At 49.8% G+C, this 21,028-nt stretch overlaps 1 protein-coding gene across 4 annotated transcripts; it reads left to right on the top strand.

The window, feature by feature from the left end:
• The first annotated feature begins 1,278 nt into the window (after positions 1 to 1,278).
• On the top strand, positions 1,279 to 19,310 carry Gal3st1 (galactose-3-O-sulfotransferase 1). 4 transcript variants are annotated; one of them, XM_090320089.1, is made up of 3 exons: positions 1,279 to 1,389; positions 16,312 to 16,451; positions 17,902 to 19,310. In XM_090320089.1, the coding sequence occupies exons 2-3, from the start codon at positions 16,321 to 16,323 to the stop codon at positions 19,049 to 19,051; spliced, it is 1,281 nt and encodes a 426-aa protein (XP_090176215.1). In that variant the 5' UTR covers positions 1,279 to 1,389; positions 16,312 to 16,320; the 3' UTR covers positions 19,052 to 19,310. The 4 variants fall into 4 exon arrangements, with proteins under 4 accessions (XP_090176215.1, XP_090176212.1, XP_090176213.1 ...); XM_090320086.1 differs by lacking the exon at positions 1,279 to 1,389 and adding an exon at positions 1,408 to 1,549; XM_090320087.1 differs by lacking the exon at positions 1,279 to 1,389 and adding an exon at positions 11,464 to 11,544.
• Positions 19,311 to 21,028: the final 1,718 nt, after the last annotated feature.

Below are 21,028 nucleotides of genomic sequence, written 5' to 3'. Positions count from 1 at the left end.
GTGCTCTACCCCAGCTGCCGTGGTGGCTTCCATTACCTGCTGGAGGTGGCTGGAAAGGAAAAACAGTTTCTGTGGGAGTGGGGGGGGGCGGGTATACTTTCCTTTGTGGGCTGGTGGGCACATGGAGCTCAGGGGACTCTTCCATCACATCAGGCCATAGGTCTCTGCCCTCCTGAGGCAGCTGTGCTGGGCTGAGCGCAGTCATGGCTGGGCTGGGGTAGTGGGATTCAGGTGGCCCACCATTCCTCAATCTAGGCATCTGAGCCCTGGCCTCTGGCTCTGTAGGTGGGGAAGGCTGAAGGGGTAAGACAGCTTGGCAAGCTTGGGGAGCAGACAACCCAGCTGCCTCCAGCTATCCCATTCTGCGAGGAGAGGGCTGAGCACATGCCATTCTGGCATGCCCAGAGCTGTGGGGACACTGGAGGGGGGCTGTCTTGAGTCAGGGTCAGAACTTAGGGAACCACTGCCTCCACCCCAGTGCATGACTCAGGCCTAGAGCAGGACCTAACCCATCACATACGAAAAAAATGCCTGGCAACTAAGTTGTGGAATTTCCCCCATTCTGGAGTTATGCAGAAATGGCAGGGGCAGTGAGGCGTCATACGTGGACCGTGTTCTAGTGTGTGGCTGCCCACAGCTGACCTAAGAATTCCTGATTTGGTGAGCTGTAGGCCCCACCCTTAGCAAAGGAAAGGAAGGTGGGACCTGGGTGGGTCACCCCATCCAGTGGCCCTGCCCTCAACAGTGCAGGGCGGCCTGGACAGGAGCAGGCAGATGAGACCTTCAAGTGGCAGGCCTCTTTGGGGCTAAGTCCTTCACTTGAGTTCAGGGAACCTGGTGCCTCCTGCCCCTGCTGGTAGAGGCATCAAAAAAAGGATCTGGAACTTTAATAGATGGATGATCAGGACATCCCACCAGCCATCTATGCAGGAGGCTCCATACTGGTTACTGAGCAACCAGATCTGGGGTTCCTTTCCCAGCCCCACCCTCCTGCCCCCCTCCCAGCCCCGGCTGGGCCCAAGGACCTGCTGCAGGACAATGGTCCCCTTGGCGGTTCCCAGACAAACGGGCCTTGTTGGGCTGGCGGCGGGGGCGCCGCACAGTGCCCAGGGGCCCTGAATGCAGCTTCTGTGCCTCCCCAGCAGACGCGCAGAGGCCGGGATGGGGCGGGGAGGGGGCTGGCCCAGGGCGTCCATTGGCCGGGGCACCGCCTGGGGGGGCGGGCCAGGCCCGTGGCCGCACCTGGCCGGCAGCAGGCAAGCAACGGGGCGCAGCAGGCACTGGGCTGGCAAGGTGGGGGTATGGATCCGGCCTGGCGGAGCGCAGGGCCCCGGCGGGGACGGCCCAGGCCGAGTCAGCCACGCTGAACCCCAGGAGGACCGGGCCAAGGTACGTCCCGGTACACCCATCCGTGTGCCCTGCCTCAGTTTACTCCCCGAGGGCCCCGCCCACTTAGCTCCTGTCACCAAACTGAGACCACACGCGTGTCCGCAGAAGGGTATGGGAGCGCGCCTCGCTACTTCTGGGGCCCGGTGCCCTGATGGCTCAGGTGGGTGCTCACCTAGATCCTGGGGTTTTTTCCCCACCCTAGTCCCTAATCCCTAAAAGGTGGGGTGGGTGGGGCTGACAAAAAGTCTGGCTACTGGTGCTGGTCAGGCTCTGTGAGTTCATTAATCATTAATTTTCCCTGGGGCCTAGAGGAAGAGGAAGGCCAAGCTCTCCTCCCTCCCCTCCCCAGTTGGGGGCTGTCATCACAGAGAGTGGGAGCCAGGGTACCAGCAAAGCCCTGCTGCTTGGAAAAGGTCCTGATGCTTGTCCTGGGGGAGCAGGGGAGGGAAGGGTCAAGGAGAGGTTCATTGAAATTCCACAGTTCCTATGAAAATTCCACAGCTCCCATCCTAAACCAGTGCCCAGCCACTTGCTTGGTGCCAGGCTAGCACGTTGGTAAAACAGCAGAATGAGACTACGATCTCTTCCCATTGGGGATCCCGCTCCCCACCTGCCCAGAGCAGCAAGGGTTCCACATCTGGCTGCTGTAACCTACACCGAAGGAGGGAAGGTGGGGAGGGAGAAAGGGCCACAGACTGATGACACCTGATCCTCCCATTGCCATGGTGACAGGTCCTATGGAAATCCGGGGAAGGCAAGGGAGGGGATGATCCTGGAGGTAGATGGTCCTGAGGCCTAGAGGGAGTGTGAGGCTTATTCCAAGCCATTCTAGAAGCCCAGGAGGATAAGCCTGGACCAGTGTAGATAAAAGCTACTCTTCTCCTTAACCCTTGCAGGGAAGGTTGCTACATCTCCCTTTTTATCTAGAGGAAGAAACGGAGGCCAGGGACATGTGTGGATTTATCTAAGATCCTATAGTTCAGAAGTGGCTGAACCAACTCCAAATTATGGGTATCTCCCCTGAGCCTGCACCCCAGGAACCCAGTCCTTCCCAGGCCCTTTCTGCCCCATTGGGGTCTCAGCTTTTTTAGATGTGCCTGGGTTGTCCCCAACACCCCCCTCCCCTGGGCGTCCCTGGCTCCCAGCTCTGCCTGACACTTGGAGGGTGGCAAGCTCTTCCCCTGGGAGCAGAGACAACAGAGCCCTGTTCCCAGCTGCCACCTCCGGCTGCTGCTTCGTCCCCTGCCTTAAAGGAAGCTCCGTGGAGACAAAGAATGCCTGCTTTCCCTGCATTTCTTACTGAGAGCTGTGTCCCCATGTTACCAAGCAAGGGAGAAGTGCCCCCTCCTGCCCTCCCGTTGGGCGCCAAGGTCCTGCGTGTGTGTTCCCAGTGGAGGAGGCAATGATTAACCTGGGAGAATGATCCATAAATGGAATCCGGGGTGTGGCACAGCCTCCCGGGCTTCACTTTAACTAGGTGAAGGGATATGGATGTACCTACCTTCTCTAGTAGCTGGGAAGGGCAGGATGAAGCTGAAATCTCCAAATCACCAGACTAGGGGACCACTAGAATAGCCAAGAGAGGGATAGCTGGAGGAAATGCCTCCAGGAGTTAAACACCTGCTTTCCTACAGGCCAGTTCTAGGGCTCAGGGAAGGGTCTGGACTCCTGAGTGAGGAATTTGTTTTGTCTGGTGTAGAGTATGAGGGGGGAAGGCATGGTTGAGTCTGGAGCATGGGTGCTATGGGTTCTTGATGAGGAGGGTAGCCTTGCAGGCATTTGCTTCCCCTGCCAGGTGACAGCTAGAAGGTTCTAGAAGGACTATGGTCAGGTGTCAATGGCTCATGCCTATAATCCTAGCTACTCAAGAGGTTAAGATCCAAGGACCGTGGTTCAAAGCTAACTTGGGCAGACAAATCCAAAAGACTTAATCTCTAATTAACCAGCAAAAAGCCAGAAGTGGAGGGGAGGCTCAAGTGGTAGAGTTCTAGCCTTTAGGGAAAAAGATAATAATTATAATAATAGCTAAAAAAAAAATCTCTTTGTCAGTGTTGGGGCTTGAACTTAAGGCCTGGGCACTGTCCTTCAGCTTTCTCAAGGCTAGCACTCTACCACTTGAGCCATAGCACTGCTTCTGGCTTTTTGTTTGTGTGTGTGATACTGGGAAATCAAACTCAGGGCTTTGTACACGCTAGGCGAGCACTTAACCACTAGGCCACACTCCTGGCTGCTTAATTTTTTCTAATTAAAAAATTGGGTGTGTGATGTTCGTAAAATGTCTAAAGAACAGTGAGAACACTCGGTGGCCTCCGCCTATAATCCTTGTTAATCAGGAGGCTGAGATCTGAGGATCACGGTTTGAAGCTAGCTTGGGAAGGGAAGTCCATGAGACTTTTATCTCCAATTAACCACTCAAAAAAACACAAATAGGGCTGGGATTTTGGCCTAGTGGTACAGTGCTTGTCTAGCATGCACCCGAAAGACCTGGGTTCCATTCCTTCATACCACATACATAGAAAAGCCGGAAGTGGTGTTGTGGCCTTAAAAAAAGCCCAAGGACAGTGCTTAGTCTCTGAGCTCAAGCCACAGAACTGGCAAAAAACAAACAAACCAACAAATAAAAACACAAGTAGAACTGTGGCGCAAAATGGTAGAGAACTAGCCTTGAGCAAAAGAGCCCAGGGACAGTACCCAGGCCCTGAGTTCAAGTCCCATGATTCACAAAAACAAAAAAGAAAACGTTGATATGGTGGCACACATGTCTGCCATCCTAGCTTCAGTAAGAAGCTTCAGTCAATTTGAAAGTAAAATTTGCATGACTCAAGCAGTAGCAAAACTGCCTAGCAAAAGCAAAGCCCTGAATTCAGATTCTAGTACCGAAAAACAAGCAAACAAACAAAAACAGAGGTGGGGGAGAGAGAAAACAAAAGAAAGGAAAGGAAGTGATTTTGCCCAGACAAGACCATATAAGCAGAAAGAGTTCTGAGCCTCCTCCCTGGTTCTGGCTTTCCTATTCAGTACCTCCTCCACTGTTTCCTGGACTCCAGTCTTCCCATCCCTCACATGTCCCATGGGGTCAGCAGCAGATGACCCTGGCAGGGTTTCTGGAGATGGTGGGTGTGCGGCTGCTTTAGAAGCAGCAGAGGTAGGTGGTACTCTCAGACTCAAAAGTGCCTCTGATTGCTCTTTCTCAGCAGCCAGGCTGGCACTGCATACCACCCATGCCTGAAGTCCAAGGGCCAGCAGAGTCGGAGGGAGATGTCAGAGCTGCTAGCTGAGAGAGGGTCATCTGAGCCAGCAAGTTGAGGTGCAGGTGACCTGCCTTTCAAGACAGTCCTCCCTTATCCTTGCTTCAGTGAACAAGAGGAGCACAACGTGAGGAACGTTCCAGAATCTTCTAGTCACAGCCGCCCCCAACTGCACCCTCAGCTGAGTTCAGGCAGATCAGGACCTGATTTAGGTCTTTCTCTCCTAGACAGCCTGGGCATTTCAAAAGGAAGCTAGCTTTCAATTGCATGTTGATTTCTTCCAGAAATATCCAGAATCTTCTATGATACTTACTGTTTTTTTATAATATTTATTAGGGTAGATATATAGACATATCATTGTTGGTCACATAATTATTATGCTTAATTATAATAATTATGCACTTATCAATGACACAATAGTTATGTGTCATTAATAACTACACATTATTTCCTGGATAATCTGTATTGTTAATTATATTCCTTCTACATAGAATCAGAACGTGTTGTAAGTAGTAAATGGCCCTATTCCTCGGGGAAGTGAGTATACTTTTTTTGTTTTGATTGTTAATTGGAGATAAGAGTCACATGGACTTTCCTTTTCAGATCTCAGCCTACTGAGTAGTTAGGATTGCAGGTGTGAGCCACTAGCACCCAGGAATAATTTTTTTTTGTCAGTCCTGGGGCTTGAACTCGGAGCCTGAGCACTGTCCCTGAGCTTCTTTGGCTAAAGCTAACACTCTACCACGTGAGCCACAGTGCTATTTCCAGTTTTTTCTGTGTATGTGGTACTGAGGAATTGAATCCAGGGCTTCATGCATGCTAGATGAGCATTCTGCCACTGAGCCACATTTCCAGTCCATAGAGAATCTTTTTGTTCTCCTTCCACTCCCACCCCTTCCTGTGGTAGAGCCCTGTGCCCTCTGCCCTTTACCACTGAGTCACACCTCCACCTTTTTTTATTGTTCCTTTTTTCTCCCCTTCTACTGAGGTTTGAACTCAGGACCCATATGCTTTCTAGGTAGGTGTTTTAAACTTTGGGGTATACCCCAGTTATTTATTTATTTTTAATCTGGTTATTTTGAGATGGGCCCAGTCTCACTTCTTGCCTGGCTAGCCTAGGCCTTAGTCTTATTTATCCTGGAATAATAGGAATGGACCACCATGCCATTTCTTTCTGCTAAGACGGCAAAATCTCAAAAACTTTTTGCCCAGATTGGTCTAGAACCCTGACCCTCCCAATCTCAGTCTCCTAAGTAGCTAGAGTGACAGATATGAACCACTAGTGACCAGCTTTCTGCTGTTCCTTAGACATTCTATGAGCTTTTCAAATCCTCAGACTCTCAACTTTGAGGATGTTTATTTTGCTTGCTATTATTATTATTTTTTTTTGCCAGTCCTGGGCTTGAGCTCAGGGCCTGAGCACTGTCCTTGGACTTTCTCAAGGCTAGAGCTCTACCACTTGAGCCTCAGCACCACTTCTGGCTTTTTTCTATATATGTGGTACCGAGGAATCGAACCTGGGTCTTCATGCATGCTAGGCAAGCACTTTGACCACTAGGCCAAACTCCCGGCCCCTATTATTATTATTATTAATTACTATTATTAACTTTTTCTCTCAAGGGTAGTGCTGTGCCACTTGAGACACAGCTCCATTCCTGGCTTTTTGCTGGTTAATTGGAGACAAAAATCATACAGGCCTGCCTACACATCATAATCTTCCTACCTCTGCCTTCTAGACACTGGGATTCCAGCATGTCCGGCTATGTATTCTGCTGGAATTTGACAACCTGGTCTATACCTCAACACTAAACCAATACCTCTCTCACTCAACCTGTTAACCCTTAATCTACTGGTTATCCCTAAAAGGACTTTCCGACTCTCATCTTCTGCCTCCAGTCACCTGTTAAATGCTAACTGTGTCATGGCTGACAGATTGCTCCTCTCTCTCTCTCTCTCTCTCTCTCTCTCTCTCTCTCTCTCTCTCTCTCTCTCTCTCTCTCTCTCTCTCCTCTCTCTCTCTCTCTCTCTCTCTCTCTTTCTTTGCCAGTCTTGGGGCTTGAACTCAGGGCCTGAACACTGTCCTTGGGCTTTTCTCAAGGCTAGAGCTCTACCACTTGAGTCACAGTGCCACTTCCAGCCTTTTCTATGTATGTGGTACCAAGGAATCGAACCTGAGTCTTGTGCATGCTAGGCAAGCATTCTACCACTAGGCCAAATTCCTGGCCCCTCTTTCTCTTTCTTTCTTTCTTTCTTTCTTTCTTTCTTTCTTTCTTTCTTTCTTTCTTTCTTTCTTTCTTTCTTTCTTTCTTCATCCAGGTCATCCCCACGTGTACACAGCTGTGACACAAGTACCATCAAAGACTGCCTGCTTCTCCCCTTCCTTCCATATCCCTATAGTTCATTTCCCAGCCAGCAGCCAGGGGGCAGCCCCATCTCCTCTCCACAGAAATGACCTTCCTGAAGTTTCCCATCACCCTCTGTGGGCCTCTTGACCCTATGATTCCTTATATTCGAGTCTTCAAGTTTTTCCTACTCACTCACTCACTCAGCCATTCAAACACACACACACACACACACACACACACACACACACACACACACACACACGCACAGAGGATATACCAGGGTAAGTCAAAGAATCACTGATTTCTCAATTATTATGAGCTTTTCCATCCTGCTTCCACCTCCCTAGGGCTAAGCTACTAAAGCTGGTATGGCAGCCATCCCTTTTAGGATTTTCTGAGATGTTTCATGCTAGCCAAATCAGTCACCTTGGAGCTGCATTGTGAGAACTTATTTCAGAAATAAGCGAGGTGTGGTGGCTCAAGTCTGTAATCCTGGGTGTCTGTCACCTCCGCTGAGAGGACCTTGCCACCATCTCTACAGAGCTATAAGTAGAAAATACATGGAGGCCTCAGTGATAGCTTCAGAGTAGTTACCTAAGAGAAGAGCAATCAAGAGGGGCACTGGTGATGACACCTGAATCCTAGCTACTCAGACTCAGGAGACTGAGATCTGAGCATCGCGATTCAAAGCCAGCCCCGGCATAAAAGTCTGTGAGACTCTTACTTCCAATTAACCAGCAGAAAATCACAAGTGGTGCTGTGGTGCAAAGTGGTAGGCTGCTAGCCTTGAGCTGAAGAGCTCAGGCACAGTGCCCAGAGGCAGAGTTCAAGCCCCACTGACAGAGCCAGAGAGAGCGAGAGCAAGAGCAGGAGAAAGAGAGAGAGAGAGAGAGAGAGAGACAGACAGACAGACAGACACAGACACACAGACACACAGACACACACACACACAGAGGGGGGGGGAGAGAGGGCGAGAGAGACTTTTATTTTAGCTAATTAATGTTTTTGTCAGTACTAGGGTTTAGACTTAGGGTCTAACTGTTTGGCAGTTACTGTACCCCTTGAGTTATGCCCCCAAACCATCATTGCCTTCTTTTTGTTTTTGTATTATTTTTATTCCCCTTGTCTGTGCTCCTGGAGTGTGAACAGAAGTTTTACCCATGCTAGAAATGAGTTATGCCCTCTAACTCTTATTTATTGATTGATTGCCAATACTAGGCTTTTCACTTAGAGTCTTGGACTTAGATTGCTTGTCTGGTGCTCTACCACTTGGTAGGTATTTTAGTGTTCTTGTTATTGTTGTTGTTATTGTTGGTCCTGGGGCTTGACATCAAGGCCTGAGCACTGTCCCTGAGCTTTTTTCACTCAAGGCTACGATTTGGGCCACAGTGGTAATTCTGGTTTCTTAGTGGTTAACTGGAAAGAAGAATCTCACTGACTTTTTCCTGTCCCAACTGGCTTTGAACTGAGATTCTCAGATCTCAGCCTCCTGAGTGGCTAGGATTATAGGCATGAGCCACTAATGCCTGGCCTGCTAGTTGTTTAAGAGGTGGAGTCTCTCAGACATATCTTACCCATGCTGCCCTTGAACTGTCATCTGCTGGATTTCAGACTTGTAAGTAGCTAGAATTTCACACATGAGCCACAGATTCCTGCCTTTTCCCTAGCCCTTAAAATATTATAAATATATAACATATTAATAATCATATAGAATCATAGACTACATTTGATTTTAATATGTAAATATATTTATATTGTTATATAATTATATGATATATTTAATATAAGAAATATAATGTTTATATATCATATATAGACGATTGTATATTAATATATAATACTATAGATAACTTTTTGTTTGCCAGTTTTGTGGCTTGAACTTGGGGCCTGGGCAATGTCCTGAGCTTTCTCAAGGCTTGCACTCTATCACTTGAGCCACAGCACCACTGCCAGCTTTTGTGAATGTGTTTCCAAGGAATGGAACCTAGAGCTTTGTGCATGCCAGGCAAGCACTCTAGCACTAGGCCACGCTCCCAACCCTATACATACCATTCTATTGTTATCATTAAGATGTCACACATAGGAGTTATCATTTTATAGGTCAGGTAATGTCAGATAAGGTCAGGGACCACGTCATCCCTTCCTTTGCTTTCCTCCAATCTCCTCTTCCCATCCTGCCCAAAATTCTTCAGCCCTTTTCAGGCAGGAATTCCATACCTTTGACCTGTCTAGTCTTGAACTCGTGATCCTTTTTCCAAGTAGCTGAGGTTTCAGGTTGTACTTCCATGCTATGTCTCTGCTTTCTGAGTTTTGTGGTGCTTTTTTCAGTGAGTCTGTACTGCTTTTATATCACACACACACACACACACACACACACACACACACACCACACACGGGCAGGGGAGAGGGATAGCCAGACCTAGTAGACCTCATTTACCTGTACACTCCACGCTTGACCCTATAGAACCTGTATGCCATCTGCACCCCTGCTGTAAGGAGACCATAGCAGCATGTTTCCAGCTAGGATTATGAGGACACACACCTGGTTCCAAGTACAGACCTTGACACTGTTCCGTGCTGTTTGGTGTCTGCACTGCCCTGACTCATCCCCGTAAATCTGCCTATAAACTCACTTGGCCCAGGACACAGAAAGACCCAGTTGGTGTTTGAAAAAAAAAATAATAAAATTTTATGTTATATCCCGATTGTGATTATGTCGGTCAGAGGTCAGCCTGTCCTGTACCACTTTTATTTTATTTTTTGCCAGTCATGGGGCTTGAATTCAAGGCCTGAGCACTGTCCTGGGACTTTTCTCAAGGTTAGAGCTCTACCACTTGAGCCACAGCACCACTTCCAGCTTTTTTTTATGTATGTGGTATCGAGGAATCAAACCTGGGTCTTTGTGCATGCTAGGCAAGCACTCTACCACTAGGCCAAACTCCCAGCCATGTTAGTTTGTTTTTTGGGGGGATAGGGTCTTGCCATTTTGCTCAGGGCTGACCTTGGACTACAAGTCTACAGGTAGCTATTTCTCCCACATAGCTGGGACGAGAGGCATATTCTACCTCTCTTGATTTATCTGTTGAGATGAAGTCTAGCTAAGTTTTTGCTAGACACTGATCCATACCACCTTTGCCTGTGGTATTTGATGTGTGTGTCCTGAGAGGGCTGTGAGGGGACACAGGGACTCTGGGTCAATGTGGGGGTGCTTTCTGTTTCCTAGGAAGTGCTGGTAGTAGGAATAAAGCAATACACAATCACAAAGTATTCCTAATTAACCCCAAGCATCTTTAGAGCCTGGGTTTAATTGACATCGAGCATCTCCTGGACTTTTCTGTCCAAACTGGCTTCAAACTGCACTCTTCAGCTTTCTGTCCTGAGGAGCTAGGATTACAGGCAGGACTCATAGGTACAGCAGAGGCATTTCTGGACAGGAGGAGGGAGTCCCTCATCCACAGACAAAGCCAAGAGAAAACAAACCTAAATCTAATATTGTAGTGGCAGGATCTGCAATTTAGGGCAGAGATTCCAGACTAGTCTCTGTGGCCCACAATGTATATGTGACCCCATCACACCTCCAGGAGTTTCCCAGTGCTTCTGGGAAAGCCTTCCAGGCCCCTGCAGGATCAGACCTGGGGGCCCCAATTCCCAAAGTCTGGCAGATCTGCACTGGGACTGACTTGATCTGTTTTTTGCTCATGGTACAACTTAGATTTTTCTGTGCCCTGTTTCTTCCCCTGGTGAATTGTGCTGGGGGTGAGGGAGTGTGGGAGGGGGGTCAGTGCTTGCAGGGGGAGCAGGGGAGGGAGAGGTGTGGCCAAGCACTGACAGGAGAATGTGGGGAGCCTGAGTCCTGGGCACTCTGCAGGGCTCTGCAGTTTTTGTGTCCTTGGCTCAAGGACGCCTAGAACTTTGCTGAATCTTTTGCATGAAAGAATTGCCTGGCTATGGTGGGGGAGGGGGGGGAGGGAGAGAGGGAGGGAGGGAGGGAGGAAGGGAGGAAGAGATAGCTTAGTTTGGACAGGAAAAGAGTGATAGAGGAAGAGTGACATGAATGAAGATGTCTTATACTTAGAAACAGATTTGTTGAGTGGCAACGCTTTTGTACAACTACAGAAGGATGTTTTAAAAGTATGTATATATGACTTAGGAAATGAGTAATAAAGGGACATCATCACTCCCTCTACATTACAGTATAATTATTCATTGGATAAACACGTCTTAAAGATAGCGCAAGCTAGATTATAAGGGATGCTGTTCCAAAGAGCTCTCAGATTTCCAGAGTGATAGACATGAGAACAGGCCAGTTTGAGAGGGGTGGGGGGGAGGAGAGGGAACTGGAGGGGGGTGGGATCTGTCTAAGGCTGTTGGTCTGCAAGGCCAGAGGCCAAACCACTCCCTTGCGAGGTGCTGGGGTGTTCCCCTGCTGTGGGAGGGACCTGGCCTGCTTGCCACTGGTGTCATTGGAGCAGTCCTGTGTCCAGGTGACTGCACAGAAGCCTGGCAGTGGGACAGACATAGTTCAGGCTAGGAAAGACAAGGGGTGACAGTCACTGCCCAAGGTGAGTGAATGCCCTGTGTCCTTGCTTGCGGGGGGTGAGGGGGGGCTGTGTGAAGGGAGAGCTAGAGGCCTGAAGGGCTATGGCCTGGGCTGGGTGTCTCTTCATGCTGGACCTCGGGATGGCTGTGAAGGGGAGCCCCATTTTTCTCTCCCGAGGATCGAGGATCTTCCCTGCCTGAGGATAAAAGCAGCACCAGCCTGCTGCTACTTACCTGGATGCCCCAGGGTGGATGGAGGGGAGTGGGGTGCCAGCAAAGGAACGGTCTGCCCTGAGTGCATTTCTCCGTCTCCACTGTGGGCAGAGGAAGCAGGAGACCCAGGTTCTAGTCCCGTCTCTGCAGCTGCTGAGTGACTTTAAACATGCCCTTGCTCTCTCTGATGCTCAGCCTTCCGGTCTCCCAGCCTGGTTCAGTCTCTGCTGAGGTCATTCCAGAACTTTCAGCTTGCGATGGGGTCAAGGCTGTGATGCTGAGAGGGCAAGGGTGTACATGTGACAGAGGGTGGCAAGCTGTGTTGGGCAGGTGTCTGCTGTGTGCCAGGCATGTTCCTGTAAGGAAGGAAAAGTCAGTGTTATTGTTTTGGAGGAGCAATTGAAGCCCAGAGAGGGGCACAGCTTTGCCTAGGACACACAGCAAGGTTAAAAAAAACAACAACTGGACTTGGCTTGCTCAGCATGAATGTGTGCATGCATATATTGTGCCAATACTGGGGCTTGAACTTGGGGCTTAGCTTTGTTTGGCTTTTTCCACTCAAGGCTAGCTCTCTATTTGAATGCCACTCAACCCCACTTCTAGCTTTTTGCTGGTTAACTGGAGTTAAGAATCTGGGGGAATCTGCCGAGGCTTTCTTTGATTTGCTATCCTCAGATCTCTACCTGTTGTGTAATTAGGATTAATTACAGTCCGTGGCTTTGTTTTTTTTGTTTGTTTGTTTTTTGTTTTTGTTTTTGTTTTTGCCAGTCCTGGGCTTGAGCTCAGGGCCTGAGCACTGTCCTTGGATTTTCTCAAGGCTAGAGCTCTACTTCTTGAGCCTCAGCACCACTTCTGGCTTTTTTTCTATATGTGGTACCGAGGAATCGAACCCGGGTCTTCGTGCATGCTAGGCAAGCACTTTAACCACTAGGCCAAACTCCCGGCCCCTGTTTGTTTGTTTTTAAGGCTGAATCTCACTATATATCCCATCCTCTTCCTGCCTTAGCCGTCTAAGTGGTGGGATCATCAATGTGTATGACCAATGCCTGCCTTTAGAGTTCGGGTTTAAACCTGGGACTCTAGCCTCAAAATTCTGTCTCTGGCTGGATGCCAGTGGCTCATACCTGCGATCCTAGCTACTCAGGAAGCTGAGATCTGGAAGACTGAGGTCCAAAATGAACCCAGGGGAGAAAAGTCTGTGAGACGACTTCACCTCCAGTTAACCACCAGCAAGATGCTGGACCGAAAGTCTAACGTTGTAGAGCACCAGCTGTCAGCAAGCAAGCTGAACAAAAGGAAGGAAAGAGAAACAAGCAAACAAAAGTGTAACCAGAGGGTCTCAGACTTGCTTGAGGTTTGGGGAGGCCTGAGTGGGTGAGTGGAAGTAGGCAGTTGGGGGCGGGGCCTGCCCTGGGAAGGTGGCATCTGATTGGCAGATCAGGGTGCTGGTCTGCCCCCTGCTGCTGCTCCTCCAGCCCTGATTTCCACCAGTGCAGTCTTCCAGAGTTCTGGAAAGTACCTTGGTGAGTGAGGGGAACTGCTGAGGGCAGGGTGGGCCCTTGGGCTTGGGAGAGGGTCAGCCACAAGAATCCTAATCCCTCCCCCATTTTCCACTCAGAGAAACTGAGGCCCAGGTTTCCACTCAAGTCTTCTGGACTGCAGCTCTGCTTCTGGCTGGGTCTCTGGGCACAGGAGGCTGGTTGACAGGGCTGCAGCCTTGGCACTGCTCCCTGTCCAGAGACAGCAGCTGACTCTCAAGGCCTCAGTTACAAGTTAGTTACTTTCTCTGACCCTATGTCCAGAGGCTCCTGAGGGACCGGGGGTCTTTCCACTTTACTGGGGAGACATAGAGAGTCCCCAGCTTATCTGCAGTCTAAGAACAAGCTACTGCACAAGCTTTGAAATGGTGTCTGGGATATGAGATGTGAGTCTCTTAGTCCTAGCTACTGAGAAAGCTTAGGCAGTTTGAAGCCAGTCCAGGAAGGAAAAATCCAAGAGAGGCTTTTTTTTCTTTTTTCTTTTTTTTTGCCAGTTCTGGGGCTTGAACCCTGTGTCTGAGCACTGTCTGTGAGCTCCTTTTGCTCAAAGCTAGTGCTCTACTACTTGAGCCACAGCACATAGCACTATTTCCAGCTTTTTTGAGTAGTTTATTGGGGATAAGAGTCTCACAAACTTTCCTGCCCAAGTTGGCTTCAAATCATAATCCTCAGATTTCAGATCTCTCCTGAGTAGCTAGCTCCAAAAAAAAAAAAAAAAAATTCAGAAATGGAGCTATGGTTCAAACAGTAGATCACTACCCTTGACTAAGGACAGCACCCAGCTCAAGCTTCAGGTGTGGCATAAAAATAAAATAAATAAATAAAACAACCATGATAAAAAAATGTATAATTTAGAAAACTGGGGCTGGCATGTGGCTTCAGTGATAGTGTTTTCCCAGTGTCCCCCAGGACCTGGGTTCTAGTTCTACCACTATAAATACATAAATAAAAATAAATTAAAAAAATAGAAAATGGCTACAACTTAAGCCAAGCACCACTTCCGGCTTTTTCTACGTACGTGGTACTGAGGAATCAAACCCGGGTCTTCATGCATACTAGGCAAGCACTCTACCACTAAGTCACATTCCCAGCTCCTTTTTTTTTTCTTTTTTTGTCAGTCATGAGGCTTGAACTCTGGGCCTGTACACTGTCCCTGAGCTCTTCAGCTCAAAGCTACCGCCCTACCCCTTGAGCTACAGTGCCACTTCCAATTTTCTAGTGCTTATTGGAGGAAAGAGTCTCCTGGACTTCAGTGCCCAGGCTGGCTTTGAACCTTGATCCTCAGATTTCAGCCTCTTGAGTAGCTAGGATTATAGGTTTGAGCCACTGCACCAGGCTCCTTTGTGTGTCTTTAACTACATGTATATATGGACTGGGGAGAGTGGCGCATATTGTTCTAGAACTTTCTCTGTGTCTGTGTCTGTGTCTGTGTCTGTCTCTCTCTGCCTGCCTCTCTCAAGGTCCTTGAACATGTTAGGCAAGTCAACATATCATAGTTGTGATTCGTTTGCCTTTTTCTTTTGGTGCTGAGGTTTGAACTCAGGATCTGCCACTTGAGCCACACACCCAGACCTTTTTTTTACTTACTTTTAAAACAGAATTTCAAATTCATGCCACGGCCTGGCAAAAATGTCATTCAAGATTATTTCCAGGGGCCGGGAGTTTGGCCTAGTGGTTAAAGTGCTTGCCTAGCATGCACAAAGACCTGGGTTCGATTCCTTGGTACCACATACATAGAAAAAAGCCAGAAGTGGTGCTGAGGCTCAAGTGGTAGAGCTCTAGCCTTGAGAAAGTCCAAGGACAGTGCTCAAGCCCTGAGCTCAAGCCCAGGACTGGCAAAAAAAAAAAAAAAAAAAAAAAAAAGATTATTTCCAGACCATACATAGCTAGGATAACAGCCTCAAGCCTAGCTTTGCTGTGGTTGTTATTATTCCAGTACCGGGGCTTGATCTCAGGGCCTTGTTTTCTCACACACCATTTTTCACTCATGGCTGGAGCTCCTTCTCACATCCAGTTTCAGCTTTTTACCGGCTGAGATAAGAGCTATGAAGATTTGTCTGTCCAGACTGTCTTTGAATCACATTGCTTAAATCTCAGCTTCCTGAGTAGGTAGGATTAAAAGTGTGAGCTACTGGTATCCAGCTCACAGACATCTTTTATTAGTTGAGATGAAGTCTCCTGAACTTCTTTTTTTTTTTTTGGTCATGGGGATTGAACTCAGGCCTGGATGCTGTTGCTCAGCTTTTGAGTTCAAAGCTAGAAAGCTAGTACTCTACCATTTTGAACCCCAATGTCACTTCTGGTTATCTGGTAGTTAACTGGAGATAAAAGTCTCACTGGTGGGCTAGGTGTGTGGCCTAGTGGTAGAGTGCTTGCTAGCATGCGCAAAGCCCTGGGTTTGATTCCTTGGTACTACATACACAGAAAAAGCCTAAAGTGGTGCTATGGCTCAAGAGTAGAGTGCTAGCCTTGAGCAAAAGAAACTCAAGAATAGCACCCAGGTCCTGAGTTCAAGCCCCAGAACCAGTTCCAAAAACAAAAAATGGGAGTGGGGAGAGGGCAATGGATTCAGGGATTGGAGGTGTTGTTCAAAAGCTATTAAGTAGATGGCCTTGAGATCCCACTCTAGTACTGTGAAAATAAAATAAAAGCAAGACAGTGAATGCGTGTATCCACACCAACCAGTTAAATTTCAGAAAACCATCCCTGAACCTTCCCCCTACCTTACGTCCCCACCTCCTCTCTCTCATCTTAGAGCTTGAGCTTGGGGGCCTGGGCACCGTCCTTGAGCTTTCTCAGGACTAGCCACTGCCACTTCTGGTTTTTAATGTGTATGTGACACTATGGAATCGAACCCAAGGCTTCAAGCATTCTAGGCAAGCACTCTGCCACAGCTGGCTCTGGTCCACTGTCTCTTCTGCATCTCTGTCCTTGTATTTCTCCGTGTTTGTCATCTGTCCTCCAGATAGGCCTCTCTGGGCCCTGAGGCTAGCCTCTGGGCCCGCTCCTAACGCTCCCTGTTCTGCCTGCCCCCTATAGGCGTCTGAGATGCCACAGCCAAAGAAGAAACGCTGGGAGTCCATGGCCAAGGGGCTGGTACTGGGAGCCTTGTTTACCAGCTTCCTCCTGCTGCTCTACTCCTACATGGTCCCCCCACTGCATGCTAGCCAGACCTTCACGTGAGTGGTCCAGGGGGGGACCTTTCCCCCAGAGGTGGAAGGAGGGAGGGAAGGAGGGAGGGGAGTGCCATGATGGGGACTTACAGCTACTGCCCAGAGGGTGGAAGCTGCCTTCAAGGCAGCTCTACACCATGCTGGGCTGGCAGACAGTTCCCTCCCCAGGGCAGGACTCAGTCTGCTCATCTGTGAAGTGGACATAGATCCAAGCCACACTGTTTGTGTCCCAGGCTCAGGAGATGATCACCTGAGGCTGTGGGTATAGCTCCAAGCCTGAATTCAGTTGGGGATGTGGGTGACCCTAGGAAGATTCTCACCACTAAGGATCGTGGATCGAAGACAGCCCAGTCAGAACAGGGGATCTCAGTGCACCCCTGTGCCCTTAGCTGGTGGAATTTAGGTGTTTTTGTTTTGTCAATTGTGGGGCTTGAACTCTCAGCTTGGGTGCTGTCCCAGAGCTCTTCAGTTCAAGGTTAGCACTGCCACTTGAGCCACAGTACCACTTCCATTTTTTTTTTTTTTGGTGGAGTTAAAAGTTTCAGGGGCTTGGGCAGGGAGTTTAGCCTAGTAGCAGAGTGCTTGGCTAGTATGCATGAAGACCCAGATTTGATCCCTTGGTATCATATATAGAAAAGGCTGGAAATTGTGGTATGACTCAAGTGGTAGAGTACTGGCCTTGAGAAGGCCCAAGGACAGTGCTCAGGCCCTGAGTTCAAGCCCCAGGACTGAAAAAAAAAAGTATCACAGGCTTTTCATGCTTAAGCTGGCTTTGAACAGAGATCCTCAGATCTCAGCCTCCTGAGTAGCTAGGATTACAGGTGTGAGCCACCGTGCCCAGCTAGGAATTTAGTTTTCTATTAGAGGAAATTAGTCAATCATTTGGGGCCTAGAAAATGACACTTCAAATGCTTTATTCTTTTTAAATACAATTTTATTGTTATTAAGGTGTTGAACAGAGGGGTTCACATTTCACAATTTATTTATTGTTGCTCATGGGGCTTGAACTGTGGGCTCAAGGCTACCACCCTACCCCTGGAGCCACAGCACCACTTGTGGTTTTTCTAGTGGTTCATTGGAGATGAGAGACTCATGGACTTTAGTGCCTGGGCTGACTTTGAACCTCTGTCTTCAAGATCTCAGTCTCCTGGGTAGCTAGGATTACAGGTGTGCTCCACCTCCCCTGGCTCATTTATGTTATTGTTGTTGTTTTTAATTGAAAAAACAAATTTAGCAGAACTAGAATTTAACACTCAAGGTTGTAAGCTTTGTGTCAACACGTCACTTGCGTTATTAGCACATTGGGCTTCTGTTTGTACCTTTTGGGCCTGGTAGCTTTAGGCGGAGCCTCCCTTCTAGGCCTAGGCCCTGAGTTCAAGCCCTAAGACCTCCCCACGCCCCACAGGCGCCTTCCAGGTCCCCGCGCTGACCCTCCGTTCCTCTGTCCTCCTCGCAGGACCCCGGACACCACGACGACCTCCTGCTCCCCGGCTGCCGCCCAGCCCCCGGCGGCGGTGGCGGCGGGGAACGCATCGGAGGAGGCGGGGTGCGCGCCCCGGCACAACGTGGTGTTCCTGAAGACGCACAAGACCGGCAGCAGCACCCTGCTCAACATCCTGTTCCGCTTCGGGGAGAAGCACGGGCTGCGCTTCGCCTTCCCCAAGGGGCGCAACGATTTCGACTACCCGGGCTGGTTCGCGCGGGGCCTGGTGCGGGGTTACGAGCCGGGGGCTTGCTTTAACATCATCGCCAACCACATGCGCTTCCAGTACGACGAGGTGCGCGCGCTGGTGCCGCCCGACGCCGCCTTCATCACGGTGCTGCGCGACCCCGCGCGCCTCTTCGAGTCCTCCTTCCATTACTTCGGGGCGGTGGTGCCGCTCACCTGGACGCTGCCCGGTCCGGATAAGCTGACCTCCTTCCTGCGGGACCCCGATCGCTACTACGATCCCGCCGCCATCAACGCGCATTACCTGCGCAACCTGCTGGCCTTCGACCTGGGCCTGGACAGCGGGCTGGAGGCGGGCAGCGCGCGCGTGCCCGAGCTGCTGGCGCAGCTGGAGCGCCGCTTCCACCTGGTGCTGCTGCAGGAATACTTCGACGAGTCGCTGGTGCTGCTCAAGGACCTGCTGTGCTGGAGCCTGGAGGACGTGCTCTACTTCAAGCTCAACGCCCGCCGCCGATCGGCCGTGCCCCGGCTCTCGGGCCCCCTCTACCAGCGCGCCACGGCCTGGAACGGCCTCGACGCGCTCCTCTACCGCCACTTCAACCACAGCTTCTGGCGCCGCGTGGATGGCTTCGGGCGCCAGCGCATGGCCCGAGAGGTGGCCGCCCTGCGCCGCGCCAACGAGCGCCTGCGCCGCATCTGCATCGACGGGGGCCACCCGGTCGACGCCACCGCCATCCAGGACGCCGCCATGCAACCCTGGCAGCCCCTGGGCGTCAAGTCCATCCTGGGCTACAACCTCAAGAAGACCATCGGCCGGCAACACCAGCAGCTGTGCCGGCGCATGCTCACCCCCGAGCTCCAGTACCTGCAGGAGCTGGGGGCCGATCTCTGGATCACCAACTTGTGGAAGCTGCTCCGGGACTTTCTGCATTGGTGATGCCTCTCCGCGTTCCCCTCTGCCCTCCTCCACCCCCACCTCACACTACCCTCCCCACCCCGGCTCACCTGGTGCCACCCTGGATGGACCCCAGGGTGTTGGTGGGGTCTGGGGTGTACAAACAGGGCTGACATCACTGACTAATGTCACCGTTGTTTAAACAAAAACAAAACCAGACCACTGGCCTACTGTTTCCATCTCTCCCTTCAAAGGGGAAGCCTCCGAGTAAAGGGATTTCATGCTGTGGTTTTTCTTTTTCTCCTTAGTCGGTGTCAGTGTGGTGACTGCAGGGGCCCTGGCATGGGGAGACACCTGCCCGCCCCCCTCCGAATTTCTGTCAGGGATTGTTGGGGCAACTGGTGTTTGTTCACCTGCGGTGGGGGGAGGGGAGTGCATATGTGCACATGACATTCCACTGCGCATGGTTCCCTCCCTGGCACCAGGCTAGATGGCCTATGGGCATCACCACTGCTCACCTCCACCCAAGCTCAGCCACCTGTAGACTGAGGTGAGAACCAAGCTGGGAGCGAGCAGGTCACCAGGCCAGGATCACACACCGCAGGGCAATGACCGCGTGGGTCCTGAGCAGGGCCCCGATGGGCAGCCGTGGGGGCGAGCAGAACATAGTCGGAGACAAATGACAGAGAGGGAGGAGAGTGACTGGGACATTTTCTGGAGATTTGGCAGCAGCTTGTGCTTCCTGTGGTGGCAAGCTCCCTACACCTCGAAGTAACTTGGAATCAGGCAAAATTATTGTCCTGACCTCAAAAGCGTCAATCTGAGAGATTACAGGCTGTTCTAACGTGTTTGTGTCTGCCTATGTCCACATGACATTTACTGCCCACTGGTTTCTCTGCCTGGCAGGAAACTAAGTCTCCTGTGAACCTTTAATCCTCATCTTGATGCTTTGAAATAGGCACAACCAGTTTTGTTTTGTTTGTTTAGTTATAGGACCTTGGCGCTGTCTCTGAGCTCTTTCACTCCAGGATGGTGCTTTACCACTCTGAGCCACAGTGCCATTTCCATTTTGCTGGTGGTTCATTGGAGACAAGAGTCTTCAATGGGGGATTTTCCTGCCCTGGTTGGCTTTGAACTGAGATCCTCAGATTTCAGCCTCCCAAATGAGCCAGCAGCTGGGATCAAACTTGTGCCACCATGCCCAGCTTTTTATTTTCTTTTATTTTCTTTATTGGTGAACCTCCTGATCTCTACTTCTTGGGTTTGGTTATAGGTATGAGCTACTACAGTTGGCTTTATCCCAGTTTGATGTTTTATTTTCAAGATTCTCCCATTTGTAGTACTAATAAAATCCCCACGTTCTAGGAAATTCAGTCATTCTGAGCAACAAGAGCTTACCTCTCTATCCTCCAGGAGCTCCTGTAAGCACCATTCTGAAGTTCTTATGAACCAATGCTTTTTGAAGTCTCTTCTCAGTGTCTTCATTAAATCATATATAGATTCAGGGGCCGGGAGTTTGGCCTAGTGGTAGAGTGTTTGTCTAGTGGGTACAAAGACCCGGGTTCTTGATTTCTTGGTACCACATATAGATAGAAAAAGCTGGAAGTGGTGCTGTGGCTCAAATGGTAGAGTTCTAGCCTTGAGAAAGCCCAAGGACAGTACTTAGACCCTGAGTTCAAACCCCAGGACTGGCAAAAAAAAATCAGATATAGATTCATATGCAAAACAAAAATATAACAGACATGCTAAGACTACTTACAGGAAAAGATGCTACTGGCCCCAAATCCAACATGATTTTCTCCTACATTTATGAATCAAAAGTAGACATGGGAGATGAGTAGCTCATGCCTGAAATCCAAGTTACTTGGCAGGCTGAGGCTAGGAGAATCACAGTTCAATGCCTGCCAAGATCCCAAAGTTAGGGAGATTCCCTACGCCAGGTAGGGTCATTCATGTTTGTAATCTCAGCTTCTTCGAGACATAGGCTGGAGGATTACCGGTGAGGCCTGCCCCCCGCCA

This window comes from Megascapheus bottae, chromosome 28 (genome assembly GCF_031878675.1).
Source record: "Megascapheus bottae isolate mThoBot1 chromosome 28, mThoBot2.hap1, whole genome shotgun sequence".
NCBI classification, from domain to species: Eukaryota; Metazoa; Chordata; class Mammalia; order Rodentia; family Geomyidae; genus Megascapheus; species Megascapheus bottae.
Note: the sequence above shows the minus strand (reverse complement) of the source record. Positions and strands in the feature narration are given on the sequence as shown.